This window comes from Podarcis raffonei, chromosome 8 (genome assembly GCF_027172205.1).
Source record: "Podarcis raffonei isolate rPodRaf1 chromosome 8, rPodRaf1.pri, whole genome shotgun sequence".
Classification (NCBI taxonomy): Eukaryota; Metazoa; Chordata; class Lepidosauria; order Squamata; family Lacertidae; genus Podarcis; species Podarcis raffonei.
This window is the reverse complement of record NC_070609.1, coordinates 35668260-35684809: the sequence shown is the minus strand read 5'-3', so window position 1 is coordinate 35684809 and position 16550 is coordinate 35668260. Positions and strand designations below refer to the sequence as shown.

At 45.8% G+C, this 16550-nt stretch overlaps 1 protein-coding gene across 2 annotated transcripts; it reads right to left on the bottom strand.

Moving 5' to 3' along the window:
• Nucleotides 1–704: 704 nt before the first annotated feature.
• Nucleotides 705–16300, bottom strand: HERPUD1 (homocysteine inducible ER protein with ubiquitin like domain 1). Of its 2 annotated transcripts, none has more exons than XM_053399206.1 (8): nt 16046–16300; nt 11627–11704; nt 11453–11515; nt 10171–10298; nt 9086–9193; nt 8419–8769; nt 3207–3312; nt 705–2285 (listed from the first exon to the last, which is right to left on the bottom strand). In XM_053399206.1, the coding sequence occupies exons 1-8, from the start codon at nt 16223–16225 to the stop codon at nt 2130–2132; spliced, it is 1170 nt and encodes a 389-aa protein (XP_053255181.1). In that variant the 5' UTR covers nt 16226–16300; the 3' UTR covers nt 705–2129. The 2 variants fall into 2 exon arrangements, with proteins under 2 accessions (XP_053255181.1, XP_053255180.1); XM_053399205.1 differs by having other exon boundaries at nt 705–2288; nt 16046–16299.
• Between the last annotated feature and the right edge of the window lie 250 nt (nt 16301–16550).

The following is a 16550-nucleotide window of genomic DNA, read 5'->3' as shown; positions in this document are numbered from 1 at the left end:
ATTTGTATATGTTTATTTCACAATTTTGATGCAAAACACTTTTGTTGCAAAGGGTCACCATCTGTTTACTGTGAGCAGCCCAGAAAGCAGCTGAAAACCCACCCCCTGCAGATTCCACCCTCCAGGGGCCTTCAGCTGCATATGCACCTACAGCTGCATAGACCGTACCAACTTGGGGAGGGGCAAAGGAGGAACAGTGGAAGATTTTGCCACATAGCTACTTGCCTGCATCTGCTACCTTCCCAAGGCAAGTAGCGAATTTCATGGCTGCATCCCACAAAATATCTCCAGCAGTTTGCCACTACTGATTGATGGTTTGTTTGTATATTCGACATGCACTTTATTTCCTCAATTGTTTCCCAGAGACTGGTGTTTTCTCTATCCTTACAAGTGAAGGACGGGAGCTTTTGTCGTCTTAGCAGCACAGTTCTCAACAGCCTTGCCGGCAGCACTGCCCAGAAAGTAATGCTAGAGTGTGATCCAGCAGGGCTCTTCTTGTCTTATTCATCTTATGATGAAGTACTGATTATATCCTTCAGCATTGCAGACCTGGAGTAAAGTTGGAAGAGACTGCCAGATAATGAGAAGTACAGGGAAAGGAGTTCAGATTCTCAGCCACTCAGTTATACCATTTGTCCTTAATGCCTGACTGGAGAGTGTTTCTTGTACAGTTTTACCTGTGCAGTGACCGACGAATGAATGGCTAGACAGCAATATCTAAGTTTAATAAAATTAAGTCATTGCGTGTTAAACTTTGTTCAACAGATATTATACAAGAGAAAGTGGTCAGCTGTACAGATGAAGTTGATATGAACTGAAGGCTTACAATCTGCAATAGTGAAAATATAAATTCAGCATCATTTGATATTCACAATGTATACGCAGGACAATGGCCCTGTGCGTTAAGATAATCTAAGAAAAATTATCCCTGAGCTGAAAAGATTCTCAATGCAAATTCATTAAGTTCTAGGAGATGCAAGCCAAAGATTAACAGAAATGGAGGTATCAGGAATGCCTCCTAAAGTATAAGGAGCAAAGGAAAAACATCTCCAGATCCCAAAGGCACAAAATATACTGCTCTTAAGCAATTTACCCTTTAAAAGCACAAGCTTTAAAATGTGAATATGACATTTTCAATACCTATTTCCCTTCCCAGGTCTTCTTCATACTTGCATAGTTGCATGCTTATTTTAAAATACAAACCACTAGAAATTAAGCTAGTAACATAATGCATGTTTTAGAGAACTTCTTCTGGAAGATTTTTTTTAAAAAACCCATTTAATACAATGCACAAAAAACAGAATGCAGAGAAATATTCCGCTGCTGAAATTCAGGAACAGACAGATGGGCCATCGTCTTTCTAAGCCTTGCTTGCAAAAGACTCTAGTTTGCAGATATCTTGAGTTTGTAAGGTGGTGGCAAAAAGAGCTGACAATATTTTTGATTAGATGCGTATCAGAAGTCCTAACAGAAAGCAGCCTGGAAGATTTTATCAAGGGAAAGAATCCTTGGATCTACATGATCACTCCAACTGATAAAACTGGGTGATAGTTCTTGACATGAACCTGTACATGTGGGTTTGGTTGCTCTTGCTATACTGTTTAGTATAAACGGCTCAACTGAATCTTCAGTAGGAAGCTATTTATGCAAACAGCTCTCTACATTTATTGAGCGCAAGCACAGCTTTTAATTATTTTGGCATAAATTTTCCCTGTAAAACTCTTATAATACATATCTAGCAATTCACTGGTTGCGCAAGATACTACACTCAGTGTAATTAAAGCATGAGATACATTCCAACAGGAATCAAGTTACACCAGCAGAAACAATGTGCTTCTCTCGCTCTTGGTCCATCAACAGCCTTACTTGCATTCAGTACAGAATTGCACACTGCTGTAGGCCTTCACTCAATTTTCCCATACAATTCACTGGCACTCTGTACTTTGGTCTTATGGCTGCTGCAATCTCTGTCTTTCGCTTCTGAAAGCAGAGTAATTCCTTTTCGTCCATTGGTACCAGGCCACTTCCAGCATTCAAACTGGTGTCCAGTCCAGTCCTTGCTCAGCCAAAGGTCTCACAGCAAACAGACAGCTGCAGTTTACTGGCTATTTGTGTGGCTAAGCAGCCAGCTAGTTGGCCACAGCTGGGGGTCCCTCAGGCAGGAGGGATGCAAAGAAAGTCTTGAAGAAAAGCCAGGCAGTGCTCATGAACGAAGACGGTGCTGGTTGACTCTCTGGTGTGGTGTCAGGTGCCTCCATTTCACCCTGACCCCCCGCATTTTCCTCCTGCTAAACCAAGGAAAGAGAAAGATGTAATAATTCCCTGACAGGATCATCAACTGACCTTCTCCTGCAGTGCTACGGCTTTCTTCCTGGGTAGCTTTAGATTCGACACTGGCAAATATTACCAGTTGTAGGTTTACTTTGTCATAAGTCACATAAACTAGATATATTTGGCTAGGCAGACTCTGTGAAGGGAGAGCACTTCATGCAAGGACCTCATTAGAAGCTGGGAGCAACCTGCTCTCCAAGCATGTATTAACAACATGCAGGATCCAAAAACCATTTCTGAGATAGCACACAGTTGCTGCATTAATTCAACACATTACACCTCATTTAACGTTAGCAGTGACATCTAGGGCCTGGGAGATGGACATTTTCCATCATCAGGTCTCCAAAGCCTTCAGTCAACAGGAAGAGCCAGGAGCTGGAGATGGTTTGGCTGCCTGAAAAAAGGAATACCCACCCCAGAAGGACCAAAACATTTGGTGCTGCCCAGCGCTGGGTCTCACATACAAAGCACAGGGCACATTATAGAACCAGCACCACCAAATCAGGAAAATGCCCAACAAATGATTCAACATCTTGATTCATCTCAAGTTCTACAACATAATTTTAGCACGTCGATTGTGCTAAGTGGAAGCCAATACCGAATGCACACTTTGCATCCTAAATTATTTTGTCGCACAGAACAATTTACAGTACATAAGCGCCAAGCCACTTAAGATATGTGGACAGAATATACAGAGGTGTTTTAGAAACAGTACTGAGGCAATGCTGAAACCCTAAACAAGCTTAATTATCCAGGAAGCAAGTCCCTATGAACGAGTGGCATTCATTCTGAGCTGCTTAGGTTTGGGCTGGAAAGTTCATCAGACCATTCAAAATTGTGCTTATGAATGAAATTATATCCTGTTAGGAACTTACCTGTAAATTATTGTTTTGGTCTTGGTTAACAGCTGCTTGGAGAGGAATATTGTTCTCAGCAGGCTGAGCTGGCCTCCGCCTGAAAGGAAACCATCCAACCTGGTGCCTGAGAAGACAAAACCAGTGAGGTATAAGACAGAATGCCAAAGGGAAGTCTGAAAAAACCCCCTGTCAGGATAACCCATCTGGCATGGGAGAGAGCCTCCATTCAATATTCAAGGACAGGAGGAGAGCAATTGACTTAGCTCCTGCTGTACAAGCCTTTCCAGTTATTTCATAAAAGACAGCTCAGAGTTCTGTGCACTGCATGACATCCGTAATGTAACTTTCAAGGTGGGAAATGTTATTTGCTGAATCACCCTACCCCATATATGCCCACTCAACTGCTTCCATCTGCATAACTGGCACAGGTGTTTTTAACGTTTGGATGGGAGCAGCCCAGAGTGGCTGAGGAAACCCAGCCAGATGGGTGGGGTATAAATAATAAATTATTATATTATTATGATAATGCTTGTGGCCACACTAAGATACCAATTCCGTACAAGTACACTTTGGAACTCCCTGCCTATTGATATCAGACCTATCCAGACATGTGGGAGTTACCAGTTTCATTTCTTTTTAGCATCTGATTGCAATCATCTTTTGAAAATGTTTAATAGGTTTTAATTGTTTTATCAGTAATTTTATTACTTTTTTATATTTTTGTAAACTGCTTAAGAGATTTTCCTTTTTTTTAAACAATCAAGCAGTTTATAAATTTTGCTAAATAAAAAAGACCAAAGACAGTTATTTTGTCCATTTAAAGGGCTGCCGACATAAACTGAATGGCTGTCTACCCAAGTTTACTAACAAACTGCAAAAGCTGAGGAGCTTTTACTGTTGCTAATGTATAAAAATTGCATTCAGTATAGTAAAGAGCTGTCTGTGCTACAGTCCCCCAGGTGGGAAATGGATACAAAGGAGAGGATAGTTTACTAGGACAAGTTCAGACGTCAGTGTGTAGCGTGCAGTTCTTGTATGTGCAACAGTGAAAATGAGCGACAGGTTGCAAAACAAGTTATTTTTGTTAGGAGAGGCTCAGAACTTACAGGGTTAAGAGTTCTGAGTGATGACGCCTCACATTCTGAGGGCGGGCTTAGAACACTGAAGGGAGTGGTTTACTGTGTTCTTTCAGTGTGCGTGTTAGCTCCGTTGAGAGAGCAAGCAACATGGGCGAACTGTCGCCAGGAGATTTATAGCTGTTGTGTTTTGCTAAGGAATAAAGACTTTAAGCTAAGGAGACTGCTGCGTTTCAGCCTGAGTTATTGCCTTCACACGAAGAACGTTCAAGCTTCTGTTCCGCTGTTTTACGCTCTGCTAAGTCAAAGGTCCCAGGGGGGAAGACCAGAGCTGCGCAAGAGAAGTGTGCCGGACCCCTGGACGTCATTGACCCCAACAGGTTATGGAGGTCAGCAATAAAGATAAGCAACGTTCGTGCGTGTGAGAGGCCAGCAGCCAAAGGCCAGCTAAGGAGTAGCTGGTGCCAGCCAGGAGTTCGCTGGGAAGGATCTGCCGGACTGGGAGGCGCTGCTGCTACCTGTAAGTAGGCCGGGCCCCGGGGGAGAGATGGCAGACAGCCAGAGGTCGTCAATCCCTCTTGATAAGGTTGACGGGAGCAAGCCCTGGGCCGGGAGAAGGCAGGCACTGAAGAAGACAGTGGGAGCCAGGCCAGAGGGGGCTGAGAATTGCTCTGAGGAGGCACCAAGCCCAGAGGGGGCTGGAAGTCCAGGAGGGGCTGAGGGACGCCCAGAAGGCCCAGAGGGGGCTGGGACTGTGTTGGAGGGCTGCCGGAATGCCCCAATACGTGAGCTGCGTGCTGGAGAACAGCTGAGAGAAGAGAAGAGCTTTGCACCAGAGAATGGGGGTGCAGGCCATTCCAAGGGTCTTGAGAGTGCCCAGGCTGTTTGGCAGGAGCTGGAGGGGGTTTGCAGAGAAACCACAGCAGAAGCCAAAAGCCATTTTCCCAACAGCAGAAAAGCCTCAAGGAGGAGTGCTGCTGGAAAGGTTGGGGGGGCAGAGAAGACCAAAGGCACGTTTGCAAAGTTTTCCACTAGGCGATGTTTTGTTTGTGCCTCGGCTGAACACCTGCGTCGCAACTGCCCACAGAGAGCAAGGGAGCCAGGGCAGGATGTTTCCAAGGTCGTTTCCCATGGGAACCAGCCGGGTTTCCATGGCAACAGAGGGAGCAGGCGTGGGAAGGCTTATCAGCTGACTGCTTCGATGGCTGTTTTGGACAACACCACCTGCAGCGAGAGCCCCAAGGTCGGGGGCAGCAGGATGTCAGTTGCTAAGGCAACAAAGAAGGACAACTCCGGAGGGGGGAGAGTCCTACGTTGGGTTGTTGACTCGGCTGCGAATGCCCATTTGGTAACAGCGCCACCTGATGGACAAATGTGGAACTGCAAGGCTGTTTCAACTGAGAAAACAGTTCAATTTGCTACAGGTTCACAGGGACGTATAACCCATGTTGGTAACATGTTTGTCTCTTTTTTACAGGCTGAACTGAAGGTTTATGTTCTCCCTGAGATAAAACATTGCCTGCTATCTGTACCGTGCCTTTTACAGGAGGGATATTCAGTGAGTTTTGAAAACAATGTCTGTACAATTTCCAGAGGGGGGAAGCAACTGGCACGTGTTGAGAAAAATCAGAACAACCTCTTTGTTCTGGAAACTCCACTGGAGGAAAAGGGAGTGGGGAACACTCATGTTTCATGTGCTTGCGTGTGGCACAAGAGAATGTCACATGGGTCCTGTGAGGACGTTCAGATGTTATCAGAATGCACCAAAGGGTGCAAGGTAAGAGAATGTGGTGCAACCCTAAATTGCAGGGCTTGTAGAAAAGCCAAGAGCAAGGGATGCAGTTATCCCAGAGTGGAGAGGGTAACCACAAAGCCTTTTGAGCTTGTGCACGCAGATCTGTTTGGGCCTATGCCTCAGCCAAGTCTGGGCAAAGCCAGGCATCTGCTGATTTTGATCGATGATTTTACTAGGAACTCCTGGGCTTTTGCTCTGACAACGCAGGAGGAAGCAACGCAACTGATCAAAGATTGGGTTGCGGCGGTGGAACAGAGGTTCTCCACCAAGGTGCAAGGTTTCCAGTTTGACCGTAGTTCTGAGGTCACTGGGTCTGCTCTAAAGAGTTTCTTTCGCCAGAGGGGGATACGTCACAAGGTGACTTCTCCTCAGGAGAGTGGCGTGGCAGAGCTTAGGAGTAAAGCTCTGGTTCGAGCATCCGAGATTCTACTGGATGACTCTGGTTTGCCTCAAAGTTTCTGGGGGGAGGCAGTAAAAACGGCCAATTTCACGATGAACAGGTGCTACAACGCAGTGGTAGGTGACACCCCGTATTTCCTGCTTCATCGGCAGAAGCCGCTTGTGCATTTCTTTCGCACTTTTGGTAGCAGAGCCATGGTGCCTGTACCAAAGTTTCTGCAGCAGGAGGGTGGCCCAAGGTACCAGGAAATGATCTTCTGTGGATATGAGCCTGCGACAAAAGGGTGGAGATTCGCATATCCAGAAGGTGATCAGACCAAGCTTCTGGTCAGTAAACAGGCTGAGTTCTTTGAGCAGGATGGTTGGGCAAGGCGCAAAGTGCGCTCTGATGTTCACTCAGATTGTCTGTCTGACTCTGAGGAGGAAGGAGAGCCAGAGCCTGAACCTGCTGGTGGAGACCAGGTCCCTGAACAGAGTAGGGCGTCTCCACAGGTTGTTAAGGGAATGTCCAAGAGTGAGCCCTCATCTCCTGTGCGCATAATGGAGAGAGCTCACAGACGTGTCAAGTCAGAGGGGGAGTCTTCTGATGAGGAAGACGCACATGCTGGCCCCAGTGGGTCAAAAGGAGCACCCCAGTTTGTGCCCAGGCGGTCTTCGCGGGCTACAAAGGGAATTCCACCTGAGAGGTTTCAGGTCACAAATGCGTGGGTTGGTTTCGCACAGTGCGAACCTGAGGTTTGTGAGGTTCAACAGGTGCCTAACAACGATGCCAGGAAGGGGCGGAAGGCAATGGGGAAGGTGTTGAACACTCAGAGGTCCTCTCAGAACGTGATTCGAGAGGGGGTGTTAGGAGAGGCTCAGAACTTACAGGGTTAAGAGTTCTGAGTGATGACGCCTCACATTCTGAGGGCGGGCTTAGAACACTGAAGGGAGTGGTTTACTGTGTTCTTTCAGTGTGCGTGTTAGCTCCGTTGAGAGAGCAAGCAACATGGGCGAACTGTCGCCAGGAGATTTATAGCTGTTGTGTTTTGCTAAGGAATAAAGACTTTAAGCTAAGGAGACTGCTGCGTTTCAGCCTGAGTTATTGCCTTCACACGAAGAACGTTCAAGCTTCTGTTCCGCTGTGTTTTACGCTCTGCTGAGTCAAAGGTCCCAGGGGGGAAGACCAGAGCTGCGCAAGAGAAGTGTGCCGGACCCCTGGACGTCATTGACCCCAACAATTTTTACCTGTGGTGCATGTTTCCTCTTAAGCCCTCACAAGTGGTATTTTAGTAGATGTAAATGTTTGAAGCACTAGCCTCCTTACAACTACTTAAAGGGAGCTGCAGAAATATGTCCAGCAGAGTTTGTGGGCCAGCTCAGATAAAACAGGAAACCACAGTTTAGCTTTATATACAGAGGCCCGCTCACATATGCTCCCTGCCAGCCATAATAGGAAATTTTCACTTCTTGTTGTAAACCACGGTTTTCTGTACCAAAGCCTACCAAGAAATAAGCTTAGTTGAGCAAATTAAATTGTGGTTTATGATCCCAACACGTTAACAAGTTGTGGTTAAAACTAAGCTGCCCTGCCCTCCACTTTGGATGTTAATGATATTTTGTCAACCAGCCATAGGTTGGAGGCTGTTGTAGGTCCCCAATGGCATCTCCTGGTAGGGCAGGCTTTCAGCCCTGCCTGAAATACTGGCAAATGACTGCCAGCCAAGGTAAGACAATACTGAGCTAGACCGACAGGGTCTGGCTCATATATAAGGCAGCTTCCTATGTTCTTAGGTGGTACGTTCTCACTATCTTCTCATGGCCTGGCTGAGTGACTGTGCAACCCCGAAGCCTTGATCACAGTTTGACAATATCCACACTTGGCCACTAGTCTCCCCCAGCAGACACTTATTTTAAAATAATGTGCACCAAGATTAGTGGTAAAAAGTGAGAGAGATAAGATGAGGCCGCAGAAACTTACAGGTACATCAGCAGGGTGCCCACCATCACCATGAGAAGCCTGCTCATACTGGAGTAGAAATACACAATGTTGATGAAGACGTAAAAGAGGGTTGCTGAGTAGAGCCAGTCCAGCCAATCCCGATTGCCGCCTTCTTCTTCTTCTTCCATCAAAGCCCCTCCCTGGGCATTCATGCGAAGGTTCTGGTTCACCCCTGGGTTTACCTGAGGGGGAACGTTTTGATTTCTGGCCTGGTTTTCAGCAGGAAAAGGACCAGAAAGAGGAGCTGGGGCCGCAACCGGGGCTGCAACTGGGATCTCCTGTGTACTTCGTGTAGAGGATACGTCACCAGAAACAGCACTGGCAGCCATGCTAGATGCAAGATAAAAGTCATGAGCTCAGTTAGAAAGCTGGTGAGAGCTTGCTCAACTACGATGTGCATGAAACAAATTGGCAGCCTCAAAATAGCAAGCCAACAACAGGTGCACTTCAAGGGTGTATTTGATTCAGTGAATCACCAAGGACCACCGTAGCTTATTTGTGCCAGGGGTTTGATATAAGCTAACACTGAATACATACAGGCGAGAGCCCTAGCTTTTCAGCCACATCACACCAGTATGCAAATTTGTCAAAATGCTTGGGATTTAGCTCCTTGTAGAAATAGATCACAACGAAGACAGCAACTTACTATTGCATGTAGTATTGTCTTGCATAAAACTGATGGAACCAGAACTGCAGCATGCGGTATGTTGTATAGGATGAATAGCCTTGAAAGCAGTGCTGCGCCGGTGCAGATCTGATGTAGAGGAGAAGAAAATATGCTTAATCAGGACAGGCATACTATTTTTTCTCCCTTGCCCTCACTGAAAATTATATGGCAAGGATTTTGTAATGCTGTACCCTCCAGGCCAAGGATGTTTTATCAGCATTTAATCTTCAGGCTATTGAACTGGAAAAGAGAATGGACTGGCAGGGTTTCTGCATCTCTGCTCTGGTAAAAGACTAACTATTTGTGGCTCCTCTCTCTAAGCTCTTTTCATTCCAGCTGTTGGTTACATAGTCCTTACAACAAGGAACTCGTCCCTGGGTGTCCTTCCTCGCCCTCCCTTCTTCCCCAATCCTTGTGTGTCAGGCCTTTTAGATTGTAACATTTTAAATGCATCACCAACGAATCAGAAGGAAGAATTAAACTGTGCTGCAGTCAAAGTTCCATTGGGGAAAACATGCTGACGTACTGGGCCTCATGTTGCTGAACCACAACTAGCATCACCCTCAAGAAGAATGACCAATGATCAGGGATGCATGAGCTGTAGTCCAACTTCTGGAGAGCCCCAAGTTGACTATCCCTATACTAGGGGCTCAGGAGTCTTTGGTTTGGCTTGCTAGCCAGCTGCTAGTTATGCTCACCACCAACTCTCTCTCTCTCCTCCCCAAGGCCTCTCACATGCCAAGCAGGCTTGCAAGGAGAAGGGAGGCATTTACTTATTTGTGCTGGGTGCTGGAGAAGGTCAAAGCCAAAGGCTTGAAGGAGAGACAGGTATTCTCTCATTTGCACAGTTGTTCTTTGCTTTCCCCAAAGTGGTACCTCACACGTGGAGTTAAGGTGCACTGCTAGGCACCCATTCCAGTAGCAGGCCAGGGGCACCAGCTGCTGCCAAGAGGATAAATAGATGCCATCTCAAGGGTACACAGATTCAAGAGCAAGTTGTCTGAACAAGCAGGCAACAGGCAGGTACCCAACAGGCAGAACCGAGTCACTCACACCACACTTACCTATTGCCAGCATTCTCTGCTGCAAGGGGCTGGTTGCCGAGGATGTCCGTCTGACTCAAAGAATGAACTGAAGGAAGCAAAGGCGGGTCTTGGCTAAAGGCTGCTGGCTGATGCTTGGCTTCAACAACCTGAGGAAAACATTGATCAGCTGAAACTTAAGAATGTGTCTGCATGGGAGCTTCTCCCTCCCTTTTGAGAGGATTTTCAGACAAATTGCGAGGAAGGGGAGGTATAACTTGTTCCCCCCATGGTTTCAACCCTGTTCCTTCCTCCCCCAAACACCACCACACAACCGCTCTTGGCTTGCCTTCACCTCATTTCTCCCTCCCCACACCACCTTCTGTGACAAGACTTTAGTAATTTACCTCACAATTTTTCAATAACAACTCTTTTTCTGGAAAAGTTCTGCTTGAATCTCTATTGCTCCCACCAAAGCACCTTATGAGGGCACTCTGCTACCTAAAGTTACTAAGTGCTACGCATAAGTTGCTCCTGTTTCGTTTGGTAAGTGTGCTGGTTTCTGGGACAGTTCTACCAGACTGACAACAGAATAGCAGAATACAGCTGGGGAGAAGTCCCCCTGGCATCCAAATGAAATCCCCTCGTCAGTCACGTTCCCAGAGGGCCTATTCCCCAAACAGAAAGAAGAAGGTTTCAGGTGTGCAAACACAAATGTGCATAGCAAGTATGGTAACAACTATTCAAGTAGAATCAACTGAGGGGTGCAATATACCACACATACGCACAGAGCTTATGTTTACACCCCAGCAACAGCTTTACTTCAACATTATGATAAATATAACCATCACACGGATAAAAGTGAAACCAGCAAGTTGAAATCATCACCCTTCTCTGTCCTTCCTATAAAGTTTATATCCAGAGCTAACCCATATCCCACTGGTTCTCTCCATTCCGCCAGGTAAGGGAGAAAACCATTACAGCTTAATTCTGAAGGCCAAAAGTTTCAGAGATGGCTACTAATTTAGATGGTTTTCAAACTGAAGCTCCAAAGTCTTTGAGGATGGGCGTGTCAATAGCATGACAGCTAAAAACAAAGCTGCACCAAAGGCACCAAACCTCTGGGAGTGGTTACCTCTCTTGTGGCCTAATAGTGAGCTTCCCAGGACTCTAACAGATGCAAGTGGTGGACCTGCTATGGTTTACAGAGCAATGCAATATTCATGCTCTTACAAGGCTGTAGTAACAGCTCCAAGGGGAACTATACCTAAATTGTGGATAAAGGTAAGGTAGGAATCTGAACAACTTATCAGTTTATAAATACCTTCACGTCTGTTTCTTGCAGTTTTGAGTTGCACACCAGGTGGAGAGCATGCACCATATCCTGCTGAAATATAAACCAAAATAAGTTTCAAACAAGAGTTCAGTTTATTGCATTTACTTGCTCATCCACTAGAGTTAACAAAAGCAATACTAGCAGCATGCAGCATCCAAGTACCTTGGCAAGCACATCTCGCAGGTAAAGATGGTCCTGTAACAACTTCCCAGAATAAATCAGTCTCTGAACGTCTTCAGGCTTTAAGAGGAAGAGAACACAATGGTCAGGACCCATTCTGTTGAATTATGCAGAACAGCCATGCAGAACTTAACATGTGCAATATTTATTGATTTATTCAACTTCCATCTTAACAAAGTACCTTTGCAAACAATGCAAAAACAAAAACACACAACTGTCTGATTTGGAGTATTTACATCCCATCCTTCTTGTAGCAAACTTATTTGTAATACAAAGCTACTGCATGAACAAGTTATGCATTTCAGAATTTCTGAGATCCTCAATTATAGTTATGCTTGGAAACTACTTTGGATTTGCTTGCTGGACTTCTAGGAGGCAGAACAGATGCATGCTGTCAGGTCAGAGAAGACCTTTTTGGGACACATATTACCAAAAAAAAGGGAAGATGTAGTTTCAGACGTACCTACATCTAAGAACTCCACACCTGCTTCATCAACCTGGTGACTGAGTGAGAGTGTAAAATAAGACTGCACTTACATTATGGGGCACAAAGTACAACCCTCTAATATAAGCCAAGATACTGATGTTGACAGACAAGGTGCCCTTTAATTCATTTTTTAGACCTAGCTTAGTGTTGTTGCTGTTGCTGTTGCTATTGCTGCTGCTAAGAAGTGGTTCCAGAGCCCAGATAATAATATCAGTTTCTGTTTATATCAGGCAGTTGTAGAAATTTCATCAACAAAACTCTGAATCCTTATTTTGTGTTTTTGACAAGTGCAATGGTCAGCCACTTGCAAAATGTCCACTTTGACCAAAGTTCTACCTCCAGTTAACTATGAGCAACCTTGGCCAAGTTGACAGAAGCCAGTATCAATCACTATCTCCAGTTAGGAACCTTTTTATAACTCTTTCTCTAATTGCAAATAGGGTTTCTGTAGGACTATTTCAATCTCAGAATTACCGGTAACCCCCTATTTTGCTCTTAAGTGAAATTAACTGTGCCACACTTCTTTGAAATTGCAGTTCTTGTGAAGAAGTCATCTGACACCGCAGCATTACTGGAAATTTCAAACTGGCCTGACTTAAGTGTTATGAGACAAATTTACTTGCTGGAGGGTCGAGTATGAATTCCACAGTAGGAACCCCCACCCCTGCAACCATGCTAGCAGAGGGAATGGATGTGAAGACAAATCCCTTTTCATTGTTAGAAAATAATAATTTAAGTTTTACTTATCTATAAGATAGAGGGGGGGCATCTTCTGGGGGTGGGTACTCAATGCACAGGAGCCTTTAATTTAATTTTGAGGTATGCTAGCATGTCCCAGTACCTAATCTAGGAATTAGCATATTTAAATTTTTATTTTAACATACCATATTTTAACTGCTGTGCCAAAATGTATCAGTCATGTTCAGTGTTAGAAACAGATATGAAAGCTACGAGCTAAATGGCACCTTAAACCTAGGCTATGGGCACAACAACGGAAAGTCTAGGCATACTTTTTTAATATAACAATACAAAGCTGAAAATGAATGAACTGCAGCTAAAGTCTTATGTTCATTTTTCATGGTCTAGTCCTCATCTGAAGACTGCAAAAAACAAAGCCATGCTTCCCCTAACATTCTTAAGAGGGTCTCTTCTCCAGTCTTCAGAGAGTGGCTGGAAGTGGGGAGACAGAAAAAGGTTCTCCTTTCCTTCCACTCTGTAGTTTTAATCTGAAATCTTAGGCGCAGTACCGCGTCCAGAAACTGCTCATGCTAATGAAATTCTTGTCGCAAAATGCGCCTAGCACAATGGGAGGATCAAACGCTGGTCATGTCATTCTTGTAAACTGAATGAAGAATAAAATAAACTAGACTTACTAGCTGGATCCATCTTTTCTTGTTGCTAACAAACTAAAACATTGTGAAGTAGTGTCAGTATGAGACCAAAAGGGAAGAGTTAGTTTCATAACGTTTACGTGGCTGCCCCAATCTGTTTTGAATTCAAGCACAGCATTTGCTAGTAGTTGTACTAGAGAAAAGCAGCACTTATAACCCTTTTTTGGTTTTTCAAACCATCCTTGCCAAAATAGCAAACTGGTCTACCAGCTGGGTCATTTGCATTGCAAAGAAAGTGACAAAGTACTGCTGCTTCTTAATTTGAAAAATAGAATGGAACAAAAATAACCCCATATGTTCATAAGGGGATTTTTGCTGCTTTAAGCTTCTTCAGACAGAGGATCTCTGATCATTTATTGTAAGCCACAAAATGATGAAGTCATTTGCCTTGGCCATGAATTCGGCAATTTCAGCATTTGACATCCAAATGTAATAAATCAAGAGCAACAAGTGAGTAAGACCTAAGCCCTATTGCACCATCTGTTTGGCAGAAGAGTGAAAAAAAAACCCTGTTCAAAGAAGCTTAAGCTCCCAGAACAGAATGACCAGCTGCCAAGAGGTGCCCAGACTGTTTGGTTATGTAACACTGCTTGATGATGTGGAGGGAGCCTTTTGCTCTGGGCATGGGTGATGAAAAAAAATCACATTTGGCAAAAGCAATACATCACCCCAGTAATAAGTGTATAAACAGCAAGGGGGGGGGGAAACAAAGGCCAAGATGATCACAATGATGACTTTAATCAAAATCACCACATTGCACTTGCAGGCATTCTATGCTCCAAAGTCTGTTAAAACACTACTGGCAGCTTCCTAGTCCTTGGTGAGAAATGTTAACATTCCAACTGCTGCTATATAAAGGCCTGTTTAGAGAGTAAGTACAGGCCAAGATGCCTGGAGAGAATATGAACAGGAAGAAGGCTGCAGAAACCGGAGATACCAGCCTAAGCAGAAAGAACAACTATGAAAGGAGGGGGAAAGTGGATGAGGAAAAAGAAATAAGGTGAGAGGTAGAACTGGGGGAAGAACAGCCAATGCAGCGAACGAACCCTGGACCACGGAGACAAACCTCTCCTTGGCCATGAAGGTCATAGAGGCACCTTGAGCCATTCTCCACCACACAACCTAACCTACCTGCAGGTAGAAAGAGCAGATATCACCATGTACTCAGATCACTGGAGAAAAGCCAAGGTACATAATGGATACATAAAAAAGCAAACAGAAAACAGAAAAAGGCCTTTGCGCGTAAGAGAGATAAAGGCTTCAAAAATCAGTGACTGGGGGAAGAGTTGAAAGAAAGGAACTATGGTGAATATGGTGGCAGGTACCATGCAAACCACTTTGAAGCGTTCTCCCGCAATCAAGTGTTGTATAAATTTCATGAAATAAATAAAAATGAGTAATACAAGAGCAAGCTTAATCTTTTCATAGTGTTAAGAGTGCTGCTACATCAGATTGAAGGCCCTTCAAGTCCACTCTCTTCTGACAGTAACCAGCCAGATGCCTATGGGAAATCTTTAAGTGGAATAAAAGCGCAACTCCATAAGTCTCCCCAGCAACTAATATTCCATGACAGAGGGAAGATCTTAGACAACAACCAGGTTTATCACCAGCCACTCCACAGCAACATAGAACCTCCAGGTGCAGAGGCAGTATGCCACTGAATACCAGTCTCAGGAGAGCAACTGCAGGAAAAAACTTCTGCCTTCATGCCCTCCATGAAACAACTTGTTGGCCACTGTAGGTGGCGGAAAGCTGGGGAAGAAGGGCCACAGATGTGATCCACGGAGGCTGTCATTCAAGGCCATATTTGGTTTCAGAGTCCTAAATTTTCAAAAAGGAGGGTTGTGGGAAGAGATTAAAAATCAATCTCCTGCTCTGCTTAATACAGTGTAGTGAACAGAGTGGGGCCTGGGAGTTCAGGGTTCAAATCGCCACTTGGCCATGAGGCTCTTACTGTGTGTGACCTTGGGAGCTAGTCACTCACTCGACCTACCTCACAGGGTTGTTATGTGGATTAAATGAGAGGGCGAATCATACCTTGAGATCTTTGGACAAGATGCTGGGGCATAAATGCAAATAAACAAACATGCAGCCCTCTAGATATTGTTGGACTACAGCTCCCAACAGCCACAGCCAGCGCTCCCGGGGGGCGTTAGGAGTTGTAGCCCCAAAATCTGGAAGGCTGGCTTAATGGTATTTTTTTACGTCCGTCCATGCCTTCAGCCTCTGGCCCCCGCCCAGTCACTATCAACATCCCTCAGACATTACTCTCGCCCCTTTAAAAGTTCACATCTCCCAATTTCAACCCCCAAGTCGCCAGCAATAGCCGAGCACAAAGGCAGAAAAACCCCAGCCTGTCCCACCCTGGCAGCTTCCGAATTAGGCTGCGTCTGAATTTGGAGGCTCCATAGGAGAGTTTTCTCAAACAGAGCCTCCCCGCTCAGGAGCAGTGTAGCCCGTAAGGAAGGAAGAGGTGGGGAAGTGCCGTATGAGGAGGACGGGAGCGAGTCTTCGCAGGCTCACCGGGGCATCCGGGTGGCGGCGGCAGAGCTCAGCCTTGAGGCGACGGACGGTCCACGAGCGCTGGGCGGTCAGGAGGAGGTCGGGGTGCCGCTGCGCGGGGCTCTTGACCACGAGCGAAACCTCCTCCCCTTCGGCCTCGCCTCCCGGAATCCGGCCGAGCCCTACCGGGGCTTCCGCCATCGCGTCTCCGCTTTCAATTCTCGCTTCCACCACTCCAACAGCTACGCTTCACTTCCTCATCCGCGGCCCCCTCCTTATATAGCCTCGCCCTCCTCGCGGCGCCGCTGTGGCCTCCACGGATTGGCCGCCGGCTCGAAACGTGGGCCTATCAGAAGCCGCCTGTCTGTCCGGAGGCAGATGGAGGGGTAGGAAAGAGAGCGAGGCCTATCTGGGCGTGGTCAAAGCGGGAGGCGTGGCCAAAAGGGGGAAGGAAACAAACTCGGCCGGGACCTGCAGTTTTCTATATTTACATGTCACGTGGTGCCTTGTTTTGCCGTGGGATCGT

Bases quoted from the DNA above. Each gene is read 5' to 3' on its own strand.
- HERPUD1 (XM_053399205.1), bottom strand. From the start codon at position 16,225: ATGGCGGAAGCCCCGGTAGGGCTCGGCCGGATTCCGGGAGGCGAGGCC. The intron at 11,705-16,045 runs GTGAGCCTGCGA...TTCCTCTTAAAG, and splicing joins GCCGCCACCCGGATGCCCCG to CCTGAAGACGTTCAGAGACT. The intron at 10,299-11,452 runs GTATTTATAAAC...TGTTTTCCTCAG, and splicing joins TGCAAGAAACAGACGTGAAG to GTTGTTGAAGCCAAGCATCA.